This window comes from Vombatus ursinus, unplaced genomic scaffold (assembly GCF_900497805.2).
Source record: "Vombatus ursinus unplaced genomic scaffold, bare-nosed wombat genome assembly UNPS02014813.1, whole genome shotgun sequence".
NCBI lineage: Eukaryota > Metazoa > Chordata > Mammalia > Diprotodontia > Vombatidae > Vombatus > Vombatus ursinus.
In genome coordinates, this window is record NW_020954591.1 from 35,278,700 (window position 1) to 35,305,215 (window position 26,516).

Sequence of the window (26,516 nt, forward strand, 5' to 3'; positions counted from 1 at the left end):
ACACTTCTATGTGTCCCTGTCATCTCTTCCATTAGAGTTCAAGTTCCTTGAGGTCAGGAATTATTTCATTTATTGTATTTGTATCCCTAGCACCTAGCACAATGTCTAATACACATTAAGTTTATTGATTGATTTATCACATAAGAATTGTGAATTCTCCCCCCCCCCCCAGCAGAAATCATCTAGTTCATTCTACAAGTACACTGTTCAAATTGTTGGAGATGATCAAGCATTTCAGAGCTTGAAGGGACCTTAGAAATCATATGGTCCAATCCTCTTCTCTTATAAGGGGTGAGTTCCATGAAGAATTTCTAGAGCAAGAAGTCCATGACCTTTGTAGCAGTTTTATATCTTTTACTCTGGGAAATTCTAGCTTATAGCTAAACTACATCCCTATTGTGGAGATTCTATATTATTGTACCCTGTGCAGATACGGGCATTCACTAGCTATTTATTGTTTCCATGTAATAAATAACCATTTATGGCCTTAAATATAGTAAACAAGTCCCAGAATTTTACAACCAGACTTCCCTTATCCAAGATAAATTATTTTTGTCCTTTTGCTTATTTCTCAAGTTGGCCAATCTGTGTCTTTCCATGCCCTGGGGATAAGAAGAACTACAATGTGCTGAATATAGAGGCTGTTAACAAATCTCCAGTTCAGTTCCAATTTCCTGGGACAGAAGCAGTGTAGGAGACAGAATGTGTACAAGAGTTCAGTTAGAGAGCCAGGCTGAACAAAGAGTCTCCCTTGGTCAGACCCTGGTCAGCAGAATTATATTTGGGCAGTGGTGAGAACATGGCCAGGTGACCCCTGTTATCTGGAGCTAGTTAGAGATCTAATTGACTCTCTGGGTTGCATACTTCCTGGTGGTCAGAATGAAAGAGACTACACTAATTAAGCTTGCTGGAAGCCTCCAACCAGATGTTGGAAGTTTTCTGTATAGATTATCTTCCTGCAAGGTCTTTCCTGAGGCTTCCTCCTGATTCTGAAAATGTGAGCCTATCTTCTTCAGTAAAGTTCTTACTATACCTCAATGCTGTATTTCTTCTTGTTGCCTTGGTGTACCCATAATTTGAACCAAGGTCCATAAGAAAACACTAATGTCTATGCACAGGGCCAATGATCTGCTTCTCAGTGACCACTTGGAACAAGGTCAATATGATATCTCCTTTTTATCAGGTTTAGGAAATTCGAGGAAAGGGGTGGAGGTCACACAAAAAGCTAAATAGAAAAAAGAGTTGAGACTTTATAAGAGAATAACAGGGTATTATGCTATGTCCTATGAATTCATTCAACAAACTTTAATTACACACTTCCTATTTGAATAGTGCTGTCCAAGGTGCTGGGAAAATAGAAAATTCAGTTAAAACGTGGTCCCTGCCAGCACGAAGCTTAAAATCTAGTTGGAGAATAAGACAGAAGTACAGATAATTTCAATATATAACATGCCATGATAAGTACCTTAGAGAGATTCACACAATGGCCAATGATAATTCCAGAGCTCTCATGATGAAATATGCTGTTCCACTCCTCATAGAATCATGACGGACACAAGAGAGCAGATTGAGACATTTTGTTTGGACGTGACCATTTTGAGAATTTGTTTTGTTTGCCTACACATGTTTGTACTATGGGTAGTGTTCTTGCTTTCTCAATGCGGGTAGGGAGGAAAAGTAGGAGGAAGAGGGGAGATCTTCATTTGAAAATAAAATTTAATTGTAAAAAAAAAACAAACTCCAGTACATTAAAGAGGGGTAAAATAGCGGGGTAAAACAAAATGTTAGATGATATATATATGGAGAGGGTCAGTGTCTGATGGATACAAGAGAAATATGAGTTGGGGAAAAAACAGGTCCCAGAGTACATGCACCTTGAATACTTTTTTTGGTTGTTATATACAATGGATGACTGTGTGAATAGAAAGATAGCAGTGCCATTAGCAAAAATATGGAAGTCAGGAAGAAGAACAAGGCTGGAGTTACTTGGGAATAGAATACATGATGATGAATTAGTTCTAGACATGATAAGGTTGAGATACCAATTGATTATCATGGTAGAGACAGAAATGTGGGTTTGGAGATGAGAAGAGGTGATGACTGAACTAAGAAGAGAAGACGGATTTATTAAAAATAAGGCAGAGAACAAAGAGTACTGCAAAGAAGTTGGATTTGGGTGACTGAGTAGAACAATCTAGGACTGATGGATCTCTAATATAGGGGTTTTTAACCTGGGGCCTCAACTTTTTTTTTTTAACATATTTTGAAAACTGTATTTCAATAATTGTTTTCCTTCACAATGCTACATATTTCATGCATTTAAAAACATTATTCTGAGGAGACCACAGGCTTCAATCAGAATGACAAAGGGGTCCATGACATAACAAGATTTAAAAACCCCAGATCTAACAACACACATCTTCAGAACAGGACAAAGATGGATTCTGTAACTTTGCTGGGTACTTATTGCTTGTTTCTATGTAACTCATCATTTGATCAATATTTACAAATGTACTGTTAATTTTGTTGCATTGAAGTCTTGCTCCTTAAATTCTTTTCTGTTTAGGAGAGATATAGAACCAATATAGGACAGCAGGGCTATGCTCTAGAGATTACTGCCCCTAGGAAGGAGTTCCTGAGTCCTTAGGTGGTAGCCACAGAAACAAAAGACAAAGAAAGCAGCAAAAGCTTGTTATTTCATCCCATGTGATCCTTGTCCCCAGGAAGCTTACTATATGGAATCGCACAGCAAGAAAGTTGCCAAATCCAGGTAACTGAAATGCACATGCCACTTTAAAACTTACAAACTGCTTTATATACATTATCTCAATAGATTCTCTTGAAAATTCTGTGATTGGTATTAAAGATATTATTATATTATGAAGAAATAGAGGCTTAAGGAGAGTGACTTGCCCATGGTTACAAGATTAATAAATATCCAAGACTGGATTTTAACCTAAGTGTTCTTGATTCAAAATCACTCCAAGTCATCTACAATATAAGAGGTGGGAGTGGGAAGTACCAATAGAAAAAGTGCCACGAGTTAATAGCTGAAAGACAGTTGGTTCTGCTTAACCTTGACACTGTGACTTTGGTCCCAGTGCTACACTAAACATTCTAGTTAAGATGGCTGTCAGGAAGTCCCACTTTTTAGGTTCTAGGTTACTATATTCCTTTTACCTGTTTATTACTTAGTGGCAAAAATACCAGTCAATGCTTGGCTCTAGTAGGACAAAGGTGGGGAAGGCGGCAGGGGCTACACACTCACCTGCGGGGTGTCCTGGTAAGGTGGCGGGGGGACATTCTGCGTGGCCATCATTGTCAGAGCTGGGGCTGGGGAGGCATGTTGCATCATGGGATTGTTTCACATCGAGGACCTGTGGGTGGGAGAAATGGGCCACACCATTAACAACACCAAGCATTTGGGGAGCCCCCAGAGCCCAACAAGCCATTTTTCAAGGCTGGCCAGCAGTGGCTGGAGGCCCTTCATGAAAGGAGCAGTAGCTCTGTGTGTGTGTAAATAGGAGTGGGGGTGGAGGGTGGGGTAAAGGAGGATTGCTATGCAATTTTGACATGAAATAAACAATATTCAAATCATATGCAAAGCAGCTGCACATTAGTAGCAATGCTTTGTTCATCAGCATTTCTGGCCTTGTGGGTGGGTGAGGGGACAGCCTACAGCCTGGCTGATGAGAGTATAGAAAAATGGGGGATGGGAGACTCTGAGCAGCACCCCAAGCCTCCAGTGGCATTGATCCTTGACATGCTCACAGCCCCTTTCCCAACTATTCTCCAAGAGGAAGCTAGGGAATGTCCTGGAAGGAAGAACCCACTCGCCTAGTTTTTTAGTTATCTCTATCCTGGAATCCCATGCCTCAGATTCCCTTACTCCTTCTGGGTCCTTCAGACATAATAACAATTATATTTCTGTAGCCCGCTGACTCTAAAGTGTTCAGTATAATAGATGGACTGCTGGACCCAGAGCCAGGTAACCTGGGTCGTAGTCCCAACTCTGCCACTGATGATGTACAGGACATTAGGCAGGTCACTACATCTATCTTTTTAACCCCCAAATCTTGTAAGGTGGGCAATACAAGTATTATTATGATCATTTTACAAATGAAGAGAGTTGGGTGAATACCCAACTTCCAAAGTACATAGGAAGAAAAGGGGAAGGTGTACCTCATCAACACTGGGAAGGGAATATGGAAAAGAGAGACAGAGACCGTGCTAGGCACAGCTCTCTGACTTCATCATTGTTTCGTGTGTGTCTCTGAATAGATGTGTTTAAGAGTGTTTATATGTATTTGCACACAAACATATATGTGCACTTAGCTAGTAATTCAAGTCCATGGCGAGTAAACTGCACCCAGGGAGCCTCTGTAAGTAAAGCCAGCCTGGCAATACCATCATCCAAAGAAATAGAATGCTAGTCACATTCTGAAATATTTAGAAATGGAAACCATGGGGCTGGCTACACAACCTGACTGTACATGGGGTGTGGGGATACTTAACCTCTCAGGGCCTTAGTTTGCTCAGCTGAAAAAACAAATAAATAAATAAAAAATAAGGGGATTCTTGTAGGTGATCTCAAAGATTCTGTCTAGCTTGTGATCTATAATCTATGAACCACAGTGTAGAGCAATACTGGCCAATATACCTACCATTCTTTGGGTCAAGGGATACCTTTCCCATTGATAAAGTACTGTGCTGAAATCTCCCTTCTTCCATACCAGATGGAAGCCCTGTCCTTACCTTCTTTCATTTGTCCTAGACAAACTGAGATGCTTGGGCTATACCCTCCTCCCCAACTATTTCCACATAATTCCCAAACTGTGAAGGAAAAGTGAGGCATGAACTTGTAATGTAGATTTATACCCTTAATGAAACAGAAGGCGCAAGATTCCCCAGGAGGCAATGGGGCATTTATATATTGGCCTATGGGAAAAAATACATATTTTGTACTTTTTCAGGAAGAAAGGGGGAACATTAGTAACCTGGGCTTCTAAATGATTCTGCTGCTTGATACCCTGCAGCATGAGTCTGCTTTGGGAAATCCATCCCACTACAGTTCCAAGAATGAGAAAGAGTTAAGAACTGGGGCTTAATAGAGTTATTACATTGAAAGACTATTGCTTGGGAAATACAACATTGGACAAGTATGCCTCTGGTCTTAAGCTGTTTTGAGAGGGCTAGTGTCCAGAATTTAAAAAATATAGACCATGTTTTGCCCTGGTCACACCAAATCTGGAGTTCTAGTTGACACATTTGAGAACCAACACTGACAAGCTGAAGGTCCAGGAGGCAACAGGGAAAGTGAAGGACATGGTGATGAAAGGTTCATGCCTATGAGCATTAGTTGAAGGAACTGGGGTTGTATGGCCGTAGAGAAGAAAAGACTTCAGGGGAACATGATAGCTATCATAGGAAAGAGGGATTAGATTTATTCAAATTGACCCCAGAGGACAGGACTAGAAGGAATTTTCAGGAGATGAAAAGAAACAAATTGAAGCTTGATATAAAGAAAACCTGCCTAACAACTAGACCCATAGAAAACTGGAATAAGCCACCTTAGGAAGTAGTGCGTTCTCTCTCCCAGGATACCTAGAAGTAAAGACTGCATGACTATTTGTAGGGCTTATTGTAGAGTGGATTCTTTATCAGATATGGGTTAGACTAGGGGGCCCTTGACATCACTTTCAACTCTGAAATTCTGTGACGTGGGGATATCTTTTCTGAAGACTCCGTTTCCTCATCTGTAAAATGAAGGGATTTTACTATATGATACCTAAGATTCCTATGATCCTACTGTGCACATAGGGCATGAAGAAGTTTATATGGTCTGTTAGACCCTCCTTCATTCTCACACAGTATTCCAGCTCCGAATCTTTGATGGCTCAAAGAATACTCTAGAACTAGAGCGAAGATGTCCAAGAGTCTACTCTCTGTTAGATGGGCTATGGAAAGGTAGGCACACTTGCTATACTATTATTGATGAAGCTGTGAATTGGATTAACCATTTTGGAAGAAAATTTGGAATTATACCTAAAAGCAAATAAAAAAAATTTTTTTTTAAAGTGACCATGTCCAGAGATCCCACTGCTAGGCACATACTCCAAGTAGATAAAAAATGATAAAGAAATTGAGGTACCATATGTAGTATTCATAGCAGCACTATTTTTTTGCAAGTATCAAAGCACTAGAAACAAAATAGATGCCCATAAACTTGAGAATAACTAAACAAACTGAAGCACATTAATGTGGTGTAATATTACTGTGCTATAAGGAACTATAAATATGAAAAATTCAGAGAAGCACAGAAAGACTTATATGAACTGATACAAGTGAATTAAGCAGATCTAGGAAAATAATATGCAAAATGACTACAAAAACACAAATAGAAACATACAAAATTGAATACTGTGTAACAGCCCCCCTCCCCCTTTTTGTAGAAGATGGAGGGCTATGGGTGTGGAATATTGCATATACTATCAGACTCAGTTGCTTGTTTTGACTAGTTTCAATTGGTTGCTTTTTTCCCCCTTTCTTTTTTATTCGTTGTTAGAAGAGATTGCTCTCTGGTGACGTATATAGGGGAGAGTGATGTATTTAGAAATGAAGGTGATATAAAACCAAAAGATATCACTACGCTATATTTTTTAATAATAGCTAGCATTTGTAGAGTGTTGAGGTTTGCAAAGTGCTTTACAGATATTATCTCATTTTACTCTCATAACAGGTTTGAGGAAGGCACTATTAATATCCTTATTTTACAGATGAGAGAACTGAGGCAGCAAGTTTAAGTGACTTGACATGGGTCATAGCTAATAAATATCGGAGGCCAGACTTGAACTCAGATCTCCCTGACTCCAGGTACAGTGTTCTATCCACTGAGCAATGTTTTATGGTGCCTTTTAAAAAGACTTGGCTCCTTGACCTTATAATAAACCTATACACCAGGCATAGTCTCAGGAAAATCAAGGATCAAGAGATAAGAAAAGTAGTATAGAGGAGATTGTTGATGTTGTTAATTTTAAATCCACTGCTTCATTTCATTCAGTCCTTCAAGCTTGGTTTGTGTACTCACAAACTCAAAACTCACAGTGGTGAGTAGGAGCTCTCCATAAGAACAGAGGGCAAGAGCAGAAAGGAATGGAGTTCCCTAGACACAGGAAGGAATCCAGCTAGACATCAGAAAGAACTTCCTAAGAGTGAGGTTAATCGGAATGGGTGTGGAATCTCCCTTCCCTACAAACAACAAAAAAAGATAAATAATCTGAAAGAATTATGTAAGACATATTATTGATTGAAGTAAGAGAGCAAAGGAAAAGTGCCCTTTGGCTGAACCAGTTTATGTTTTTGCCATCAAGAGAGCCAGTCTTGGGTAGGGTAGTACCAGTAGTTACCAGAAGAGGGAGTATGGGCCATAGTCCCTGGGGTTAGAAGTATTTACATTAACAGATTAGTTTCACCCCAGAAAAGGATAGCTAAGATCCCTTTCACCAAATCTCAGGTTTCAGGCTTGGAGTAGGAATTACCTGTCCAATAATTAAGAAAGAATCTAGATACACATAGGCTGATTTTACAGAGCAGGGATTCTAACCCAGGGTACCTGAACTTATTTTTTAATATTCTGATAACTGCATTTCAGTATAATTGGTTTCATTTGTAATCCTACATATTTTATTTTATGCATTTAAAAACATTATTTTGAGAAGGGGTCCTGTGGCTGTTACAGCCTGACACACAAAAAAAGTTAAGAACCCCTGGTATAGAGCTTGGCAGTGGCAGAGCAAGAAGAAACATACTGCAGTGAGAAGGAATTAAATCAGATACAAAAGTCCATTCTCTGACTTACAACTTGTTTTTGGTTTTGTTTTAATGTTTTATTGATACTTTTCTTTTTTCACACAACAATCACTTACCAGTAACTCTCAGAGGACTCTCCCTTAAGATTACAACAAAATTAAGCAAAGTTGACAGTTACTACTATGTCTGAAAAAGTGTACAACATCCTGAGTCTTGAGTCCCTCACCTTTCTTCCAAGAGGAAAGTATAACTTCTAACTGCTTTTCACTCATTCCAGATAATTAAAGATGCCTGGAAGAGTGGTTAATATTTTGAAAATTATGATGAGTTGAGCTATACTGCCTAGAAATGACTGGTGTTTGTGGAAATGGGCTAGATAAACCTCAGAAAACTCTGCCACCCATAATGCCAGTCCATATCCAAATCAGGTTAGGAGCTTATACTTTGTGACTTCTAGGAAGCAGGCAGAACCTCTGTCCCTTAGAACTCTGTTCAAGTGTCCTGACCATAACAGTTTATCAATGCACTCTTGATGGAGATGTGATTAGGTCCAGTCATTCAGGAAAGCAATTTGGAACTATATCCCAAAAGTCACTAAACTGTGCATACCCTTTGATCAGCAAAACTACTAAGCAAAACTGTACTCCAAAGAGATCAAAGAAAGAGAAAAAAGATCTATAGGCACAAAAATATTTATAGTAGCAAAGAACTGGAAACTAAGGTGGTACCCATCAACTAAGAGATTGGCTGAATGTAATGGGATAATACTACACACCAAATGAAATGACAAAAGAAAGGGACAGCTTCTTTGAAACCTGGGAAGACATGCATGAATGGATGCAGAGTGAAGTGAGCAGAACCACACAATGATAACAATGTTATATAAAGAGAAACAACTTTGACAGACTTAAGTACTTTGATCAATGCAAAGAACAAACACAATTTCAGAAGATAGATGATGAAGGCATGCTGTCACCTCCTGATGGAGAGGTGATGGGCTCCAAATCAAGAATAAGACACGTTTTCAGATAAAGTCGATGAAGGATTAGTTTTACTTGACCATGTATATTTGCTTCTTGAGTTTTCTTTTTCTTTCCTTTTTTTTCTCTCAATTTGGGGTGGGAAAGGTAGGTAAAAGGTAGCCCAAAAATAAAAAAAGAAAACAAAAAGAGAATGACTGAAGTACTAAAAAGAAGAGGCCAGAAAGAATGATAAACAAGTAGGACAGCTTTGAAAGTTCCATATTGAATTTATTCCATATTTAAGAAGGAAAAAGAAAAAGGCTTGTGCATAATAGGATCTCATAGCTTCATGTACAACTATGTTTTCTGTTCTACTATGTAAATTTACATAGTAGAACAGTAGCTCCTTTTTCAATATTTATTAAGGTCAAAATAAAAAAATAAATTAAAAAAAGTTCACTAGCCTATCTTAGGAAGGTATCATGGCCTCCACAGGCTTTCCTCCCCACCCCCAAATATGTTTACTAGATACTAAAAGGACAGCAGGCGAATCTATAAATGGAAGATGAGAGAAATAATTTAGCATAATGAAAATTTGCTGACAATATACATATATTAAAGGATTGTGGATATTTTACCATATTTTCTTTCAAAATATCTATTGTTTCTTCAGTAAAGGTACTTGTTTCACTGAAAGATCAAAAACCTCCATGCCTTAGCATATATCCCTTATGGGTCACCTAATGGCCAACCTTGGATGATGATCTCTGAACTTGCCCATACTGATTGTCAGACAACTGATACACAGTCCATGTAATTAATGTCTTTGGAGATTAAAAGGACCTGCCAAAGCTTGTGCTGTTCTGATAGGGTCTTCACAAACCCAAGGGACTGGTCATATAGGTAAAGGAAGGATTTGAACCCAGATCCTCAGACTCCAGAGTCATTACCCTTTCTACTGTACCATGGCAGTTGTTGGAAGTTATATTAAAAAATGAAAGGTGACTTTTAAATACTGAATTCACCAATGAATTAGAAGAAATGATAAACTCTAACACTATAATTTCTGTAAAGAAATACTTTCTTTTTTTCTCAGTGATACATTAGATCAAGAGATGAGGGTAGAGGAATAGGATTTTCCTCTTGGTAGTAGAACTTGGACAGTCCAGAGATCTAATTCTTTCTATCCCCCTCCCCCCATCCATGTATTTCTCGCAACATATCTCTCTCTCGCGTCGCTGGGTCTCTCTGGGTCTCTCTCTCTCTCTCTCTCTCTCTCTCTGGGTCTCTCTCTCTGTCTTTCCTTCTCTACAGCCCTGGTCTGCCAGGTCCACAGCACAGAACTAGACGTACATGCACATATGCACTGACAAACAGGTCCAGAAAAATAACAAGCTCGTTAGGAGGAGAGCTCATTAGGACTTGTTGACATGAAACCCATTAGGCCAATTAACATTCCATTAACAGCTTAGGGCACCAAGGGGTTAATGCTGTCCAGCAGTAATTGGGCCAGGGGTGTTGGGGTTGGGGGCTTTGGGCTCAAGGATGAGAAACAAAGTCTAATTGGGAGTTGTCCAGCCAGCTGGCCATGCCAGCCTTCCATTCTCCTGTTATGCTCTGATCCCTAGTGCAACTTAAGCTAAGCAGTAATTTGTGCTTGCAGGGAGGGAATGGGGTAGAGAACACAACTCTTCTTCTGTTCCCCAACTACTCACCTAAGTTTAAGGAAACTGATGCTGGCGAGGTCTGAAGAAAGATAGTGGAGGCACATTCCACACTTTCCCTGATCCTGACAGAGCACTGCTTCTCTACCAGATGTAATCTCTCACTTCCCTAGACTGCCAGTGGTTTTCTAGAGCCTAGAGTCTCTGATCAAGGCTGGTAACTCCTTGGAAAGACTGAAATCTACCAGGCCATAAAGCTTCATCCACCTGATCATTGCCAGAATATACAGCCAGAGGACTAGGGAAGAGGACCAGGATTGGGTCTCTTTTCCCTACAGTAGGCTGAGAGTTGATGCCTAGGGCTTGGGACTTATCAACCTTAAGAAACCTCTCTCCAACTCCATAATGTAAGACCTGAATGAAGCCATATAATCCCACTTTTGGTGGAAACTTCATGATCCTCATAGTCTGTTTGGCTCACCAAGAGGAACAATTAGAAGGACTTATCATTGGGTTTGACTATGTGAACATCAGCTGGGCAGGATAGAGGGATGAGTGAGGGATGAGACAGTGAGAGAAAGAGGGTAAGAGAGACAAATATGTCTGGTCATAGCCTACATGTTTACATGTTTTATAGACATTCATGATCTCACTTGATATCCTTATGAGAATGCTGTTGATGTAGGGCAGAGATTATCCTCATTGTAGAGGGGATGAAAATGAGGGTCAGAGAATTTATGGGACTTGCTCAAGATACCAAGGCTCCCAAGTGATGGAGCTGGGTCTGAAACCCAGATCTGACTTGTAATTGGACGAAGAGAAGAAGAAAAGGAAGAAGGGGAGGGAGAAGAAGAGGGGAGGAAAAGATACAGAGAAACAGGGCACAGGGGCAGGCTGAGCAACAGAAAAAATCAAGACAGAGACAATAAAAGCGAAACGGATAAAACATGCACAAAGACACAGGAACAGAAAACTCTTAGCGACCAAATTTTCACTGGCCAATGCAATACTTTTCATATTTGTCTTTCTCTCGAAGTAGACCATGGAACAAGCTGATAATGTCACTCTCCTTCTCTGGCCTCAGTTTCCTTACACGTAAAATGATAGGAGTAGAATAAATTATATGTAAGGTCCGTCCTAGTTCAAAGATTCGATAACTAGACCCTGGCATGTTTTTTAAGAAGAGATTAGGAAAGCTTCATTCTTAAATCCAGAAGCTCTGAGCTCCTCCTCCTCCACAGCCAGGGGGTGGGGGTGGGAAAGAAGCCCAGAAAGGAATAGTCAGGTGACTCCTTTAGAGCCAAGCTCACCTTCCCACCCAGACGCCCTCTAACTCCCTAGCTATGGCCCTCCCCCCTACAGGGGCAAGCTCTGAAGTCTAGACAGATTCATGGGGGGTTGAAATAACACAGAAAACTCAGCTGGAGAGAGCAACTGCCCTCCCCCCAGCATTAGTAACCTGGCTGGCTTCAACTTTTCCCTCTGGAGCAGCTGTCTCAACCTTGGTGCAATCCCATTTATTTTCCATCAGTGGAGAATGCCAGGCCAAACTGATACTTTGTCTCCTGACGATTCCCTTCCAGCCCAATGCCAGCAGGTGGCACCACAGAGCCCTGTTTTAATTGCATTATATAATATAACCTGTTTACTAAATCTTGTAATCAGTGGCCTCAGGATTTACAGCTTCTGATGTGTATGGAGAATTGGACTTCAAGTCAAATATAAAAACAAATAAAAATGAGAGGCAGCTGTTGCTGATAGTGTGATATTCATTTTTTGGAAACAAATTCACCCTAGTGCTATAAATTATGCCTAGAAAAAAGTGTTGTTGGTGGGAAGGAGTTGGCTAGGTCTCCACTGCTGGCAACTTAGAGCGATGAATCTTGAAATAACGGTGTCAACCTGTCACTGATTTCATGTGACTCTGTGGATTTATCTAAAGAAATGCGCGAGCGCGGGCACACACACACACACACACACACACACACACACACACGGCTCTGCTACAAAACCAGCAATGCTGAGAATCAAGTAGATAAAAAGAGTTGAGTTTGCTACAACTTTAAATGGTCACAAAGACTCAACAAATGGGGTCAATGGGACTAAAAGCAAAGGAAAGGAAAGGAAAAAGGAAAGGAGAAAGAAAAGGAAAGGGCTTTTATTTAGTGCCTACTATGTGCCACGTACTGTACAAATAAAATTTCTTTTTTAAACAAATATGATCTCATTTGATACTCACAACTCCAACTAAGTCTTGTGCTTTTATTGTCCCTATCTTACAGTTGAGGAAACTGAGGCAGAGGTTAAATGATTTGCTCAGGCTCACACAGAAGGTGTGCCATTGGCTAAAGGGCACATAGGAGCCTGGGGTAGGGATGCACCCTTAGGATTGGGTGAATTTTAGAGTAAGGGTAAGGACACATTCCCATAGGTCAACTAGCTAAAAAAAAAAAAATCACATGCCCTGAGGTGGAAGACAAGGGCACAGATTCCTTGGTAGAATAGAAAAAACACTACATCTAGAGGATCTCTGGATTTACAGCTCTAAGGGATAGTATAGATCATTGATTCTGATCTCTTTATTTTACAAAAGAAGAAAACGAGATCCAAGGGGTAAGTGATTTGCTCAAGGTCACACAGCAATGAATAGCAGAGCCAGGATTCAAAACAAGTTCCAAACCCAGTGATCTTTCCAGTAAAACCATGTTGCCAGAGACCTGGTTTCACATTCGGTGGTGCTGGTTTGGCTGCTTAGTACTGTGTGACCTTGGACAAGTCATTTTCCTTTTCTGAGTCTCAGTTTCCTTAAGTGTAAAATGAGGGAGGAAAGTCAGATTAGATGATTTTTAAGGTCTCTTCTAACACTAAATCCCATGATCCTATAACAAGGTAAGCACTGGTCCATTCCCCCTCCTACCCCACTCCCCCCAATATACTCAGGACCTAGAGGAAGCTTCCTTGTGTTACAGAGAAGGGGAACTAAAGAATGGAAGTCCTCCAGTCCAAGATCAGAGTCAGTAACAGTGGCAGCCTCTTTCTGGCACCTGGAACAGTAGAAATTCTGAAAACTCCAAGCCAGAGCTGATTTTCAGTGGGGCTCCGGGGAAGAGGGAGAGTCAGGAGCTCAGGAGCAATAGAGATGGAGGCAGCATCTGCATTTAGATGTCTCATCCCTTCCCTGTCCACTGTATGCTTTGGAGGTTGGTAAGCCAAAGGAGACTGCAAAGTCCCTTGATTATACTCCTAGGCCTGTCACAACTTAACGGTTTCATTAACGCACTGGGCCCTGGCAAGCCTTCAGTTTGGCAGAAAGCATCTCAGTGACCCCTGAAGGCTGAATCTTCCAGGGTAGATGACCTCTCCCACAGCCAATCCATATCAATCAATCAAAATTTATTAGGAACCTAGTATGTGCCAGGCACTGGGTTTACAAAAAGAGCCAGTCCTCAAGAAATTCACAATCGCCCAGCCTCACAAGGAAGGTCCTTTGACCCTAGGAATAGGACTTTGCCTGGCTTGCCTCATTCAGTCTACTCCCCATAACCTTCCTTGTACCCTGGGTCCCTGAGTAGAGAATGTTGGGTCACTGCAGACTCTAAGCACAAGCAATTAAGCTACAAGCATAAATGCTTACTCTATGTCCTAGGCACTACATGTGCTGGATGCTGGGGATACAAAAACAGAAGTGAGACAATCTTGGCCATCAATGTACTTACTAGAACAAAGGGGGTGTAGACGCAAGTGCAAGCCTAGACGGGTAGGACCCCTATGCTCCTCCAGCAGCCCCTTAGTTCTCCCACTAGTTACTCTTGATCTTGTGGGCAGTCTCCTACAGAAGTATACCCTGCGATCATCCTCTGGCCAGAGAAGAGACAACCTTAAACTCCAGTTAAAGCCTTCTATTTTGTCTTCCCTTAAAGACCTTAATCTCTCCCTCCTTTCTGCACCAAGGCCCCCATGCCTCCGAAGAGGAATGGGAGAGGCACAAAAGTATGACCCTAAAGAAGAACTGGGAGATACATTAAGGACTCTGAATATTCCAGGCCTGGGGGCCTCCACTTCCTTCACTTTCGCTGTCCTCATCCTTTCTCCCACCATCCCCAACCAATTTTCTTTTGTGCCCTGTAGACAGAACAACAAAATATTCAATGTGAATCTAGGACAATGGACCATTTCCCCTCTTATTGCTCTGAGTATTTGGTTAAGTAAAGAAAATATTCCTATAATCACTGAAAAAGGAACCTATTTCTGAAGTTTGGATGCAAGAGGATGCTCCTCGTCTCCACCTCCACCTCTCAGTTATCAAGCATGGTACAGAGGCAGCATGACACTGGCTAAAACACGAGAAAGAAAGTCCTTGGACCTCAGACACAAATTGTGTGACCCTGGGCAAGTCACTTAATCTATCTCATCTTCAGGTTCCTCATCTATGAAATGGGTAGATTAATAGCATCTACATTATAGTGTTGTTGCAAGAATTAAAGGAGATAATATATACAAAAGCATGTGGTAAACCTTAGAAGTGCTACATAAATGTGAGCTATTAATAACAACTTTCCGGGTAGGGGTGTGGATAAGGGCTGATGAGCCACTCACCATCTTGACAAGGCAGAAGAAACTGAAGTCTTTGAATCTCAGGTAATACCAAATAAGATATCTTTCCACGAGAAAACGCTACTTAGTCAAGTAGCATTCTAGGAGGTGAATCCTCCCTACCAGAGTATATGAGTAATGGCCTATCAGAAATCAGCGTCATCCTTCATCTGCCCTTATCCAAAAACCCAAACTTCCACATGTGACAAAGCCCAGTTTCCCTGTGGTGGAATTCTTGTCATCTTATCATCTTCATTGACTTCTGAAATGATTCTATTCCTTGTGATCTCTCTGCAGAACTTCAATCTCTGGAGATGGATTGGGTTCAGGAGCTCAGGCCTCTGGCCCTCCTCTCTCACTTTCCATTTCTTGTCTGGCCCTTACCCCTCCCCATCCCCAGTTCCCACAGGGCCTAGTTGCCTGACACTTCCTGAGCCTCTCTCCTCCCTGCCTGAGCTGTCATACACCTTTTCTGGCTTCAAAAAGCAGCTGATATATTTTACAAACTGAAACAGCAATTTAATTCCCCCTGATAGCGGCAATTGTCCATTAGATCTTCCTACTGAGGAGCTTAACAATAATTCCTTTCATCCAACTGCTTGCTTCTTCTTGATCTGAGAATCAATCCCATAAATAGCAGGCAAGAGTTTTCACATTACTTTCCCCCTCCAGCTTTTAGCATTTTGATGAAGATTCTCATCTGCTCTTTAAGCACTTAACAACTTGGCATTTTTTCCCCCCTGGTTCCTTTAAACAAAACAAAAAACTGAAAGGAAGCCTTAGCGTTCCTTTCAGATGGAGCCTTTGGGCTCCATCCCACCTGGCAGCAGGAGGTGAGCTGTGATAACCTCTCCATGCCCGGGAAAAAGGCTCTAGAGATGACTTCTCCCCTGAACTCTGAATTCCCAATCCTCAGATCAACTCAGAAGTCTAGCCCTTTTGGCAGGGATGAATCATATTCCTAGCTTTTCATCTTTTTAAGAAGACCCCTTCTTCTGACTCTGCACCAAAGGAAATCGGTCTGGCTCTCACAATCACTACTTTGATGGACCTAGGCTATACAGTTGCCCAAAGGGTCCTAGTCAGAATGACCTCTTGCTCTGCCTGCACTGCCCCTGTGCTGGACCCAAAGCATGGCATAGCAACTACTGTAACCTCCATTTGTTGTCAGCGGTACTGAGCTGTCTATAGTCCTCAACCCAGCCAATCTCCAAATAACATGCATTTGGGCTCAGAGGACCTGTGACTGTATTCCAGCTTTGCTATTTACTGTCTTGCTACCCTGGGCAAGGCACTCAGACTCTTTGGGGCTCAGTTTCCTCATCTTTAAAATGAGGGAAGGGGAGGAGTTGAGCCCTGAGGTCCTTTCCTGTTCTTTATCTATGATTTTATGAGCCTAGAGACTAACAGCATGTAGGGAAGAAACCCTGTTCTTCCTCTGCATAAACAGAAAATGAATGAGAGTGGAGGGGAGAGGAAAGGGAGTGCAGGATAGGGGAGGGACTTATTACCTTCATTCTCTTTTTCTTTCTTTCATTCTTTTTCTTTCCCCCATGGAGGGTGCCAGTAAAGGAGGTGGGGCAGAAAAGAGGCTCCAGCTCTCCTTTGGGAATGACAGACAGGGTAGATTGCCAGGGCATCTGGGAGCCCCAGGGTCCCTGCTCCCCATCTCCTGAGGGACATGGGACACCATCATGTGTTCTATTGTCTGTACACACAGTGAGAAACAAATCTAAAAATGAACCCGGGGATGAAATCCCCCACGACAGCCCTGATTCCCAGGTTTATTATTATTTGCTGAAAGCTGACAGCAGACACAGTGCATGGGAACCGTGCCGAGAAAACAACACCAGGCCTCACCCCTGAGGCTCACAACTCAGCAGAGACAGACAAACAACTCAGACACCCGGGAATCAGAATTCAAAATCCCCTAGCCTGAAAGGGGTAGGACTGCTAGCTACCTCCTCAACACCTATGTCATCACACCTCACCACTTGCCATATCTGCCCTTCACCCCCTCCTCTTCCTTTCCCTAAGGGCTGCAGGGAAGGTTCCGCTTCTCAGGGGGTCAGGAGAGGGGGCAGGAATAGGACACTTAAGGACATAACGGAGATAAAGAAAGGGAAAGAGAGGGCTGAGTCTCCAGCTATGGGAGCCAACCTGAGGGCAGAAGAGGGAATTAGTACAAATACATTTTGTAGAGGGTTGGTGGGGTGGGAGAACATAAAGGGGAAAAGACCTGAAAGCTGAAGTTGAGTTAATTCTCACCCAAGGAATTAAACGGTTTTTGCAATCCCTCACTGCCTAGAGATTTTCATAGAACCAGAGGTTCCTAGGCTCATAGATTTAGAGCTGGAAGGGACCTCAGAGGTCATGTTGTTTAACTCCCTCGTTTCACAGATGAGGAAACTGAGATCCAGAGAAGTAAGTGACTTGGCCAAGGTCCCAGAGATTATAAAGGACTGAACCAGGACTTGAAACCATATCCCTCTGATTCCAACTCCAGCTCTGCTTTTACTGCCCTGCACTGCTTCAGAGCCTATGTCTAATACCATCTTTCAAACATAATCAAAAAAACATTTTACTGCAGCCTACTTTATTCAAGACACAAGGTTACATAGTGGGAGATTCAAGGGATAAAGAAAACTCTTTCCCAGACTCTTAGAATCCTCTTCTGTCATCAAGTCCATTGCCTGTCTCCAAAATGGCATCAGATTCAGCGCAGCTCCACATCACACTATCTTGATTTTGCTTTCTTGTAAAACACTGGTTCACGGTTAGGGGAGTTAAATCCTCTCTGGGCTCAATTTCCCACCTGCAGTGTTTCCTGTGATTTCTCTGTCCACCTCAGGATACCTTTTCCTATCTAGAATGGCCTCCTCACTCCTGGCTGCGTGTCTAAACTCAAAACATCCTTCAATGTTCAGTTCAAATTCCATTTACTCTGTGAAGTATTTGTTGATGTCCTAAGCCTTCAGTGACATTTCCCTCCTCTGCCCTCATGTGAACAGATACAAAGGGAAGAGCAATGGATTTAGAAATGGAGGATCTTCGTTCACAATCTGGCTCTTCCACTTCATATCTGAACAATATTTAGCAAGACCCTTGACCTCTGGAAGCCTCAGTTTTTCATCTATAAAATGGGGTAGTTGAACTAGATGATCTCTAATTTCTTTCTGCTTTAAATCTATGATCCTGATATTACATCTATAGAAAGCACTTACTGTCTATGCTATTCATCTGAGCAGTTATGTATTGCCCTGTATTATTAATTATATTTTCATACATACAGGTTCTATCAATCCAAAAAGATTATAAGATCTTTTAGGACAAGGACTATGTCTTATTCTTCACATCTTCCCCCCCGTCCCCACTTCCCCATTGGTCCTAACTGAGACACTTATACTTTTTGTTCGGCCATTTCAGTCACGTCTGACTCTTCACGACCCCATTTGGGGTTTTCTTGGCAAAGATATTGGAGTGGTTTGCCATCTCCTTCTCCAGCCCATTTTACAGATGACGAAACTGAGGCAAACAGCATTAAATGGTTTGCCCAGAGTCACACAGCTAATAAATGTCTGAAGCCAGATTTGACCTGAGGAAGATAAGTCTTCTTGACTCCAGGCCTCGCACACTAGCCACTTCACTACCTAGCTGCCTCCACAATAGTTAATAGCTTGTACTTATATAGCACGTTAAGATTTACAAAGCAGCTTCCTGACAACAACTCTGTGAGGCAGATAGAGTAAATATTATCATCCTTATTTTACAGAGGAGGAAAATCAGCTGGTGCTTAATAAAGATCTAGAATTCAACCCTTAGATCTGGAAAAGAAAAATTAGAGTTCCTCTAGCTCCCCCTATTTTACCAATAAGGAAACATGCCTGATTGACTGGGGGGAAAAAAAGGACATGGAGAGAAAAGAGTTGCATATTCCAAGGCCCCTTAGTTATGTTGACCATGAGTCTAAAAAGTGAGTCATAAGGAAAATGGGAGGCCCCTCAGTGGTCACAAAGGGATAAAAAGGGATTAAAAATGAAGGACTGATCTCCAAATGAACATGAAGGCAGCTCAGAGAACACAACAGGTGCTGCCAAGATTGAGGAAAGGACGGTGACGTGGTCGGAACACAGCTGCAGACACTTGTCCAGATGAGAGCTTCTCAGCATGACTCAGTGACGCATTCTCAGGTGGAGCTGAGGGCGAGAGTAAACCAGGGTCCAGTCTAAGTTCAAGAGCACATTAGCATATAAGATCTGCAGCATTAAGGTTGGTGACGAGTGGGAGAGAGGCTCCTCCTAAGGGTGTCTAAGCCCCTTTGTTCCCAACACTGGCTGAGCTCAGAGGGAAGGAGTCAGGAAAATCTGTTGCTTTTTTTTTCCCTTGAATTCTCTGGATTGGCTAAAGTCGAGCTTACTGACAAAAAGAATATAGTCATGCTATAGAGGGATAGAGGGAAGGAAGGGCAACTACTGACAAAGAAGGGTAGAAGAATGCATTCCTAGTTGACTGCTTCACAAAAACTTGAGTAAGTTTTCCAAGTTTTCTGTTCCAAGTTTTTGTTATATGTTGTCACTTCCTCTGGACTGAAGGATCATCCTTTCCATTGAACAATATTCCTTTCCCTCTTTCTGATTCCCACCCTCTACAAAGAAGTTCAATGACAGAAAAAAGGCCCCATGTCTACCAAAATACTCAAACCAGCATTTTTTTGTGGTAGCAAAACACTGGAAACAAAAGTAAGTATTCATTACTTGGGGAATCACTAAACAATTTATCATAGATCAATGTAATGGAATGTCATTATTTTATGAAGAACTCAGAGAAACATAGGAAGACATATATGAATTGACGCACTGTGAAGTAAACAAAACATGGAGAAGGGTACGAAAATATCTGTCATTTGAAGAACACTACAGATCACCTAGAAAGAAAGGGGAACTCAAGAAGTTCAACAAACATATCACAAGCCTAGAACAGAGGCTTGACATCACAATGAACCTGGATTCCATTATCTAGACATCTGCTGGAGTGCTCACTGCCAAAAGTAGAGCAACTAATGACTTCTTAACTTGTTAAAAGTTAATTTCATCTTTTACTAGGTGGAAGAACCAATGGGAGATTCTATTCTGGATCAGATTCTCACTAACAGAGAACTTATTGGTGAGATAAAAATGATAGGAAACATAGTGACGTGGGCAAAGTAGTAGCTTGAGAAGGCTCAACATGCCCTCCCCTAGTTCCTTACAATAAAAAGTATTATCAAAGTCCATGTGGCACAGTTCTTAGAAAAATCCGAAAATTAAGTTTTCCATTAGGATCTAGGCCTGTCATAACTATTGGTACTGGAGGTTACCTCTAAAAACATGGTCATGCCACTTAAGAAAGACATCATTTTATAAAATTTTCAAAGGTACTTTATCATGGTACTTGCAAAGGACTATCACAAACCAAAGACAATAAAAAAGATAGGGGAAAAAATTGAGCTACTCTTAGAGGAAAATTGGGCTTCCAATAAGGAACCCAACAGCAATCTGGGATTGAATGGAGGTCACACCTTGCTTTCAAGTGAGGAATCACTGGTCAGTTCCTATGTATGTATGTATGTATGTATGTATGTATGTATGTATGTATGTATACATGCATACAGGAAACCCCAATTTTCTCTAGTAGACCTCTACAACAACACTGTAGGGAATTCCAGGTGGAGGATAGAGCTCACCACTCAATGGGATAAGCAGGTTATCTTAAAAATGAATCAAACAAACCCAGAAAGGCCTCAAAGAAGCACAGGGCTACCAAAAAGGAATTAAGCACTTAGGGTTGATTACTCAAGATCTTTATACCATCAAGATCTTTATGCCATTGCAAGATAAGTAGACTAGATCTGCTGAAAAGTAAAACAAAAATCAACATGGATAATCTCCTACAGTATATTCTAGGGATACAATATCTATACTGCTCATATGATCTTCCATGCTCATAATAGGCAAAGTAATATCACAAAGATCAGTACATAAGCATTCAACTATACAAAAGTTTTCTCATAGAAATTGGTTTTGACTTGAAAAAGAAACATGCCAGAAAACTGACTGTCCCATAAGACTGAGAACAAAACAAAAGTACTTCATCCTGTGGACCCCTGGAAAACTATCATATCTAAGAAAGAAAGTGCCAAATGGAGGATTTCTCCAATGGATCACTGTAAGTGTTTGGGGTACCCACAATAAAAGCTGGATAAGCCCCTCAGTGCGCTTACCTTTAATAGTCATCTAGCAGACACAAGTAGCTGAAGGTAAGAGCAGTTATTAAGACAGCATAATATGAGCAATAACTACAAAACACGACCTCATCCCCCCACAACATATATCTTGAACACATTCTTTCAGATATGCACATAATACCAGTGGGAAGAATGGGTACAAACAGAGCACATTGGTAGAAAGGCACAGGTATAGAGAACATCGGTTGCTGAGATAACTTATGTCTCCAGTACTGCAGGATGCCGATATTCTTTCTTTTTTGGTGCTGTGGTCACGATGCACCATTACTTCCCACCCCTATGGTACAGCACTTCTTCTGGGCAGGTCATTTATATAGGTTCCTTGGGCCTACTTGTTCCTGCAGCTCAACTACTAATTGTCAGGGCTAACTCTTTCTTGGACCATTAGTTGGGTCTTTTCCTGCCATCAGGGATGCCACCTCTTGGGGACTCCCTCATTGATTCTACTGCTCTCTGTTCCTTTGCTGAATCTAGCATCTCCTTTTGTGTAATAGCAGCTGTGATGCAAAGTATCATGGCTGACAAAGGAAAGAGGGGAGAGAAATCCTTTCCCTTCTGTCTTGCCTTTTTGTAGAAGGGCAATGAAAAATGCAAAATCTGATTGCCTGTCAAGAATTGGGTTCTTCCTCCATAGCTGTCTATCCCCTACTCTGCAAAGCTATCCCTGCCTCAACTTTGAGAAGAGCTGACAACCTTCCCCCCCCCAGGTAATTGGGGTTAAGTGACTTGCCCAAGGTCACACAGCTAGTAAGTGTCAAGTGCTTGGTCTGAGACCAAATTTGAACTCAGGTCCTCCTGACTTCAGGGCTGGTGCTCTATCCACTGTGCCACCTAGCTGCCCCAAGAGCTGACAACTTTTTAAAGGCTACCAGGAGTGTGGTCCATCTTCTGCTAGCCAATGGCAAATAAGCCTTTCGATTCTGACAGTACTTCTTCCTACCTCCTAAAGGAGTATAGCCATTATTATTTTTTTTTGTACTTTACTTAACTCACTGTTATCTATTACTTGTCCCTTCTGTGATTTAATTAACTGGACTTGGGAGAAAAAAAAATCAATGAATCAGGGGCCCTGACTGATTTTCTGTACACTCCTTTTAGCTGGTGAAGAGAAAGGAAGATTGAAACAAAGCAAAACAAGGGGGCAGCTAGGTGGTGCAGTGGATAAAGCACTGGCCCTGAACTCAGGAGGACCTGAGTTCAAATCCAGCCTCAGACACGTAACACTTACTAACTTTGTGACCCTGGGCAAGTCACTTAACCCCATTGCCTAGGACCAGCCCCCTTCTCCCCCCCCCCGCCAAAAAAAAGGCAAAACAAATAAAAATACAACACAACACCAAAAAACATGGCTTCTGGTACGTGAGAAAATTATAACCCACCACAGAGAGCATGCAGAACTACTTATGTCTTCTGCTTCTCATTTTTTGTCAACAAGATTGAGCATTAGATTGGAAAGGACAGAACAAAAATAGCCACCAAGGAGCTAAGACCAAAGATAAGCAAGGCATAGTATCAGAGTACCTAGTAGCCAAGGAAAAATTCAAGCAACCTGGCTCAGATGAGCTAAATCCTCCAGTACTGAAAGAACTGACTGTGGTGCGAGCAATACTACAATTTCTTAAACAAATGAAAGTAAGGTTAGTTTTCCATAAAAGGTATCAAAAACATCCTTGATATTTGATTGGTTCAGGGGACTAAAGGTTTGGGCAGTTGCTTTCTGGTCCCTTAAGTACAAAACAACCATGAGGAGTCTCAGCTTCCCTTGGAGGCTTGCAGGACAGGCTATAATGGGCAACTCAGAGGCAGGGGAGCTTTATTCAGCCAAATCAACTTATGGTGTCCTTGATGCATATCCTTGTTGAATATCCTTTCCTTGCTATGGATAAGTAAATCTTCCTTTGTTAACTGTTGACTGACCTATGAGGGTTTCATTTCTTTCTAATATCAAAATTAATCTACTAGGCATGTGGCCTGAGTCAGGCCTCGCCCAGTGACATGTAGCAATACCACTAAAGCAGTGGCAGATGTGACTGCTGAGCGGTTAGCTATATTGGAAAGATCATGGAAAATGTCACAGGGCCACAAGGCTCCACAGGCCAGGAGAACAGCAAATACTGCTCTGATTTTCAAAAAAGGTTAGAGAACAGAATCTGCAAACCACAGAGTAACTTGAGTTTGATTCCTAGGAACACTCTAGAATAGATCATTGAAGAGATGGTTCGTAAACATATGGAAAAGGAGCAGTGATTACAAGGAATCTTCATGACTTCATCAAGAAAAGGACATGCCAAACTAACCTTATTTCCTTTTTACACAGGGTTGCTAAGCTAGCAGTAGAACCAGAAAATAATTTACATATAGTTTAGCTTGATTTACTAAAAATACTCGATAAATTCTTGCGGAAAACATGGAAAGATGTGGACTACATAATAACACAATTAGATGTCAAGTGAAGAAAACAAGCATTTATGAAGTACCTACTGTGTGCCAAGCACTGTGCTAAATGCCAGGGATATAGAGAAAGGCAAAGATCAGTCCTTGATCTCACAGAGTTCATTGTTTTATGGGGAAAACAACATGCAGACAGATATGCACACAACATTCAAGATCAACTGGAAATAATCAAAAGAGAGAAGACACTAATTCATTAAGGGGGATTGGGAAAAGTTTCTTGTAGGAGGTGGGCTTTCAGCTGGAAAGCCCACAGGTGGGGATGAGGAGGTAGACAATTCCAGGCACAGGGGGCAATCATTAAAAATGCACAGATATCTGTACTTGCAAGTGGCTGAATGGCTGGTCAGACTCAAAGAGTAATTAATTTTTAGTGGCTCAATATCAGTTTGACAGGAGGCCTCCAGGGACACATTGGCTGTCTAACATATTTACCAACTACTTAGCTCATGGCATATATGGCAGCTAGGTGCCAGAATGGATAGTTCTGCATTTGGAATCAGGAAGACAGACCTGAGTTCAAATTCAGCCTCAGATACTTATTAATTGGTGACCCTGGGCAAGTCACTTAAACCTCTATTTACCAGTTATAAAAGTAACTACCACCCATGGTTGTTGTGAGGATCAAATGAGATAATATTTGTAATATTCCCTTTCCTTTTCCCCCTAGATAGCACGCTAGTCAAACTTGCAGATTGAACAAAGCTGGGAAGAAGAACTATCCCAACGGATGACTGAATCATGATTCGACAAGATCTTAATGGGGGCGAAATCTAAGAAGAGAAATTCAATCAGGATAAATGTAATCTCATACTTGGGTTCAAAAAAGTCAACTTCAAAAGCACAAGACAAGGAAGGCATAGTTAGACAGAAGCCTGGAAAAAATCTGGGAATATCAGTGGACTACATGCTCAATGAGTCAACAGAGTGATGTAAGCCAAAACAAAACAAAACAAAAAAAAAAACAAACCCCAAAACCCAACAAACAAAAAAAACGAACAACAACAACAAAAACCAACCACAACCAAACCCAAAAAACAGCCCCCCCCCCCCCCCCAAAAATACAGAATCAAAAACAACCACCAATGGCAACCTTGGGTAGCATTGAGAGACACAGATTTCAGGAATAAGGAGGTAACAATTACCATCCTGGGTAGGCCATACCTGAAGTATTGTGTTCAGTTCTAGTAACCACAGTTTGAGAAACATATTGGTAAGCTGGAAAATGTCCAGAGGGGAGCAAGCAATCAAGATGGTGAATAGTCTTGAGTCCATATGACGACTATCTGAAGGAATAAGAGATGTCTGGCTTGGAAAAGAAAAGATTGGGGGCGGGGGGGAGTGATAATAGCTGTCTCCAAGGATTTGAAGAAATGCTGTAAAGAAGAGGAATTAAACATGTTCTATTTGGTGCCAAAGGATAGACACAAGAATAATGGGTGAATGTTGCCAAGGCAAATTTGGTCTTGACGTCAAGGCAAATCTCCCAACAGTTAAAGTTTGAATGTAGAATGGCCTGCCCCAGAAAGCCATGGTTTCCTCTCACTAGAATTCTTCAAACAGAGATTGGAGAACCAATGATTTGTGTCAGCAAAGTCAGAATTATTTTCACGTATGAAAAGAATTAGATGACTACTCAGGTAAAGAAATATGGTGCTTTGGAAAAACCAATGAATTTGGAAGTCAGAGAACCTGGGTTCAAATGCTAGCTCCAATACTACCTTGGAGACTTCGGGCTTATTTATTATGCTTTCCAAGTCTCAGTTTCCTCACTTAAAAAATGAGATAGTTGGACACTGAGGCCCCCTTTTATCCTTTAAATCTATGATCGCTTTCAGAAGAGTGGTGGGGGATTATGGGTACAAAAGATTACATACAGTTTCAGATGAGGTGATTATATCTGCTTAACTTGTCTTTCTTTGTTATATGAGAGGTTTCTTGTATATGGAAAGAAGGGGTTCTATCTAGAAATCACTTTCATATAAAACAAAAGGCATTAATGAAGTTTATTTAATTTAAAAAAAAAACACTTCTGCTGAAAGATCATTTCCTTTAAGAAGGCTTCTCACATTGATCCCACCCTATTCTAGGCCTACACTTGTGTAGAGCTCAGTGTGGTTATAATTAGCTATGCAGCTCTTTCCACAGTACTAGGTATCTTGGTTGATTTCCTCTGTGTGTGTTCCATTTACTCATCCCCAGTATGGGGACTCCTGAAGGTGTATACTATGTCTCTTCTTTCTCTGGTCTCTCTTTGCCTACAAGGTGGCCTCAGAGTCTCAAAGGATAGAATTCATAGGCACAGAATTTCAGAGTGGGAAAGGAGAATGGAGGCCTCTGTACCATGCATCTGATAAGTGATCATCTGGCCTTTGATTAAAAACTTGTAGAAAAGGGAAGTCTCCAAAAGCAGCTCAGTCCACTTTGAATTCAACTGCTTTCCCCCTCCCCACCCCAGACCAGTGTTAGAATGCTATTATCAAAAAGGTTCTTAATGGTCATCAGACCAACACCTATGTGCTCTAGGAATTTTCTATATTATTCCCTGAGAGGACAGGTGGACATCCTGCCTCTGCTTAATATTTCAGTTAAAAGACACTCCACCATTTTGGCAGACAAATAAACTATTCCATTGTTGCAGAGGTCTACTTTTTAACAAAAATGCTGCCTTACATTGATCTGAAAATTGCCTCGCTGTAACTTGAAGCCAATGGTCCTTGCTCTGCCCTCAGGAGCAATTCAGAATCCCTTATT

The 26,516-nt window shown here is 41.3% G+C and overlaps 1 protein-coding gene across 1 annotated transcript in view; it reads right to left on the reverse strand.

Annotated features, from left to right (window-relative positions):
• The window catches only part of PKNOX2 (PBX/knotted 1 homeobox 2), a 347,095-nt gene that overhangs the window by 104,365 nt on the left and 216,214 nt on the right, over nt 1–26,516 (reverse strand). Inside the window, exon 4 of the mRNA XM_027835120.1 lies at nt 3,269–3,377. Within this exon, the coding sequence (XP_027690921.1) occupies nt 3,269–3,355 (87 nt within the window). The 5' untranslated portion in view covers nt 3,356–3,377. The remainder of the gene's footprint in view (nt 1–3,268; nt 3,378–26,516) is intronic.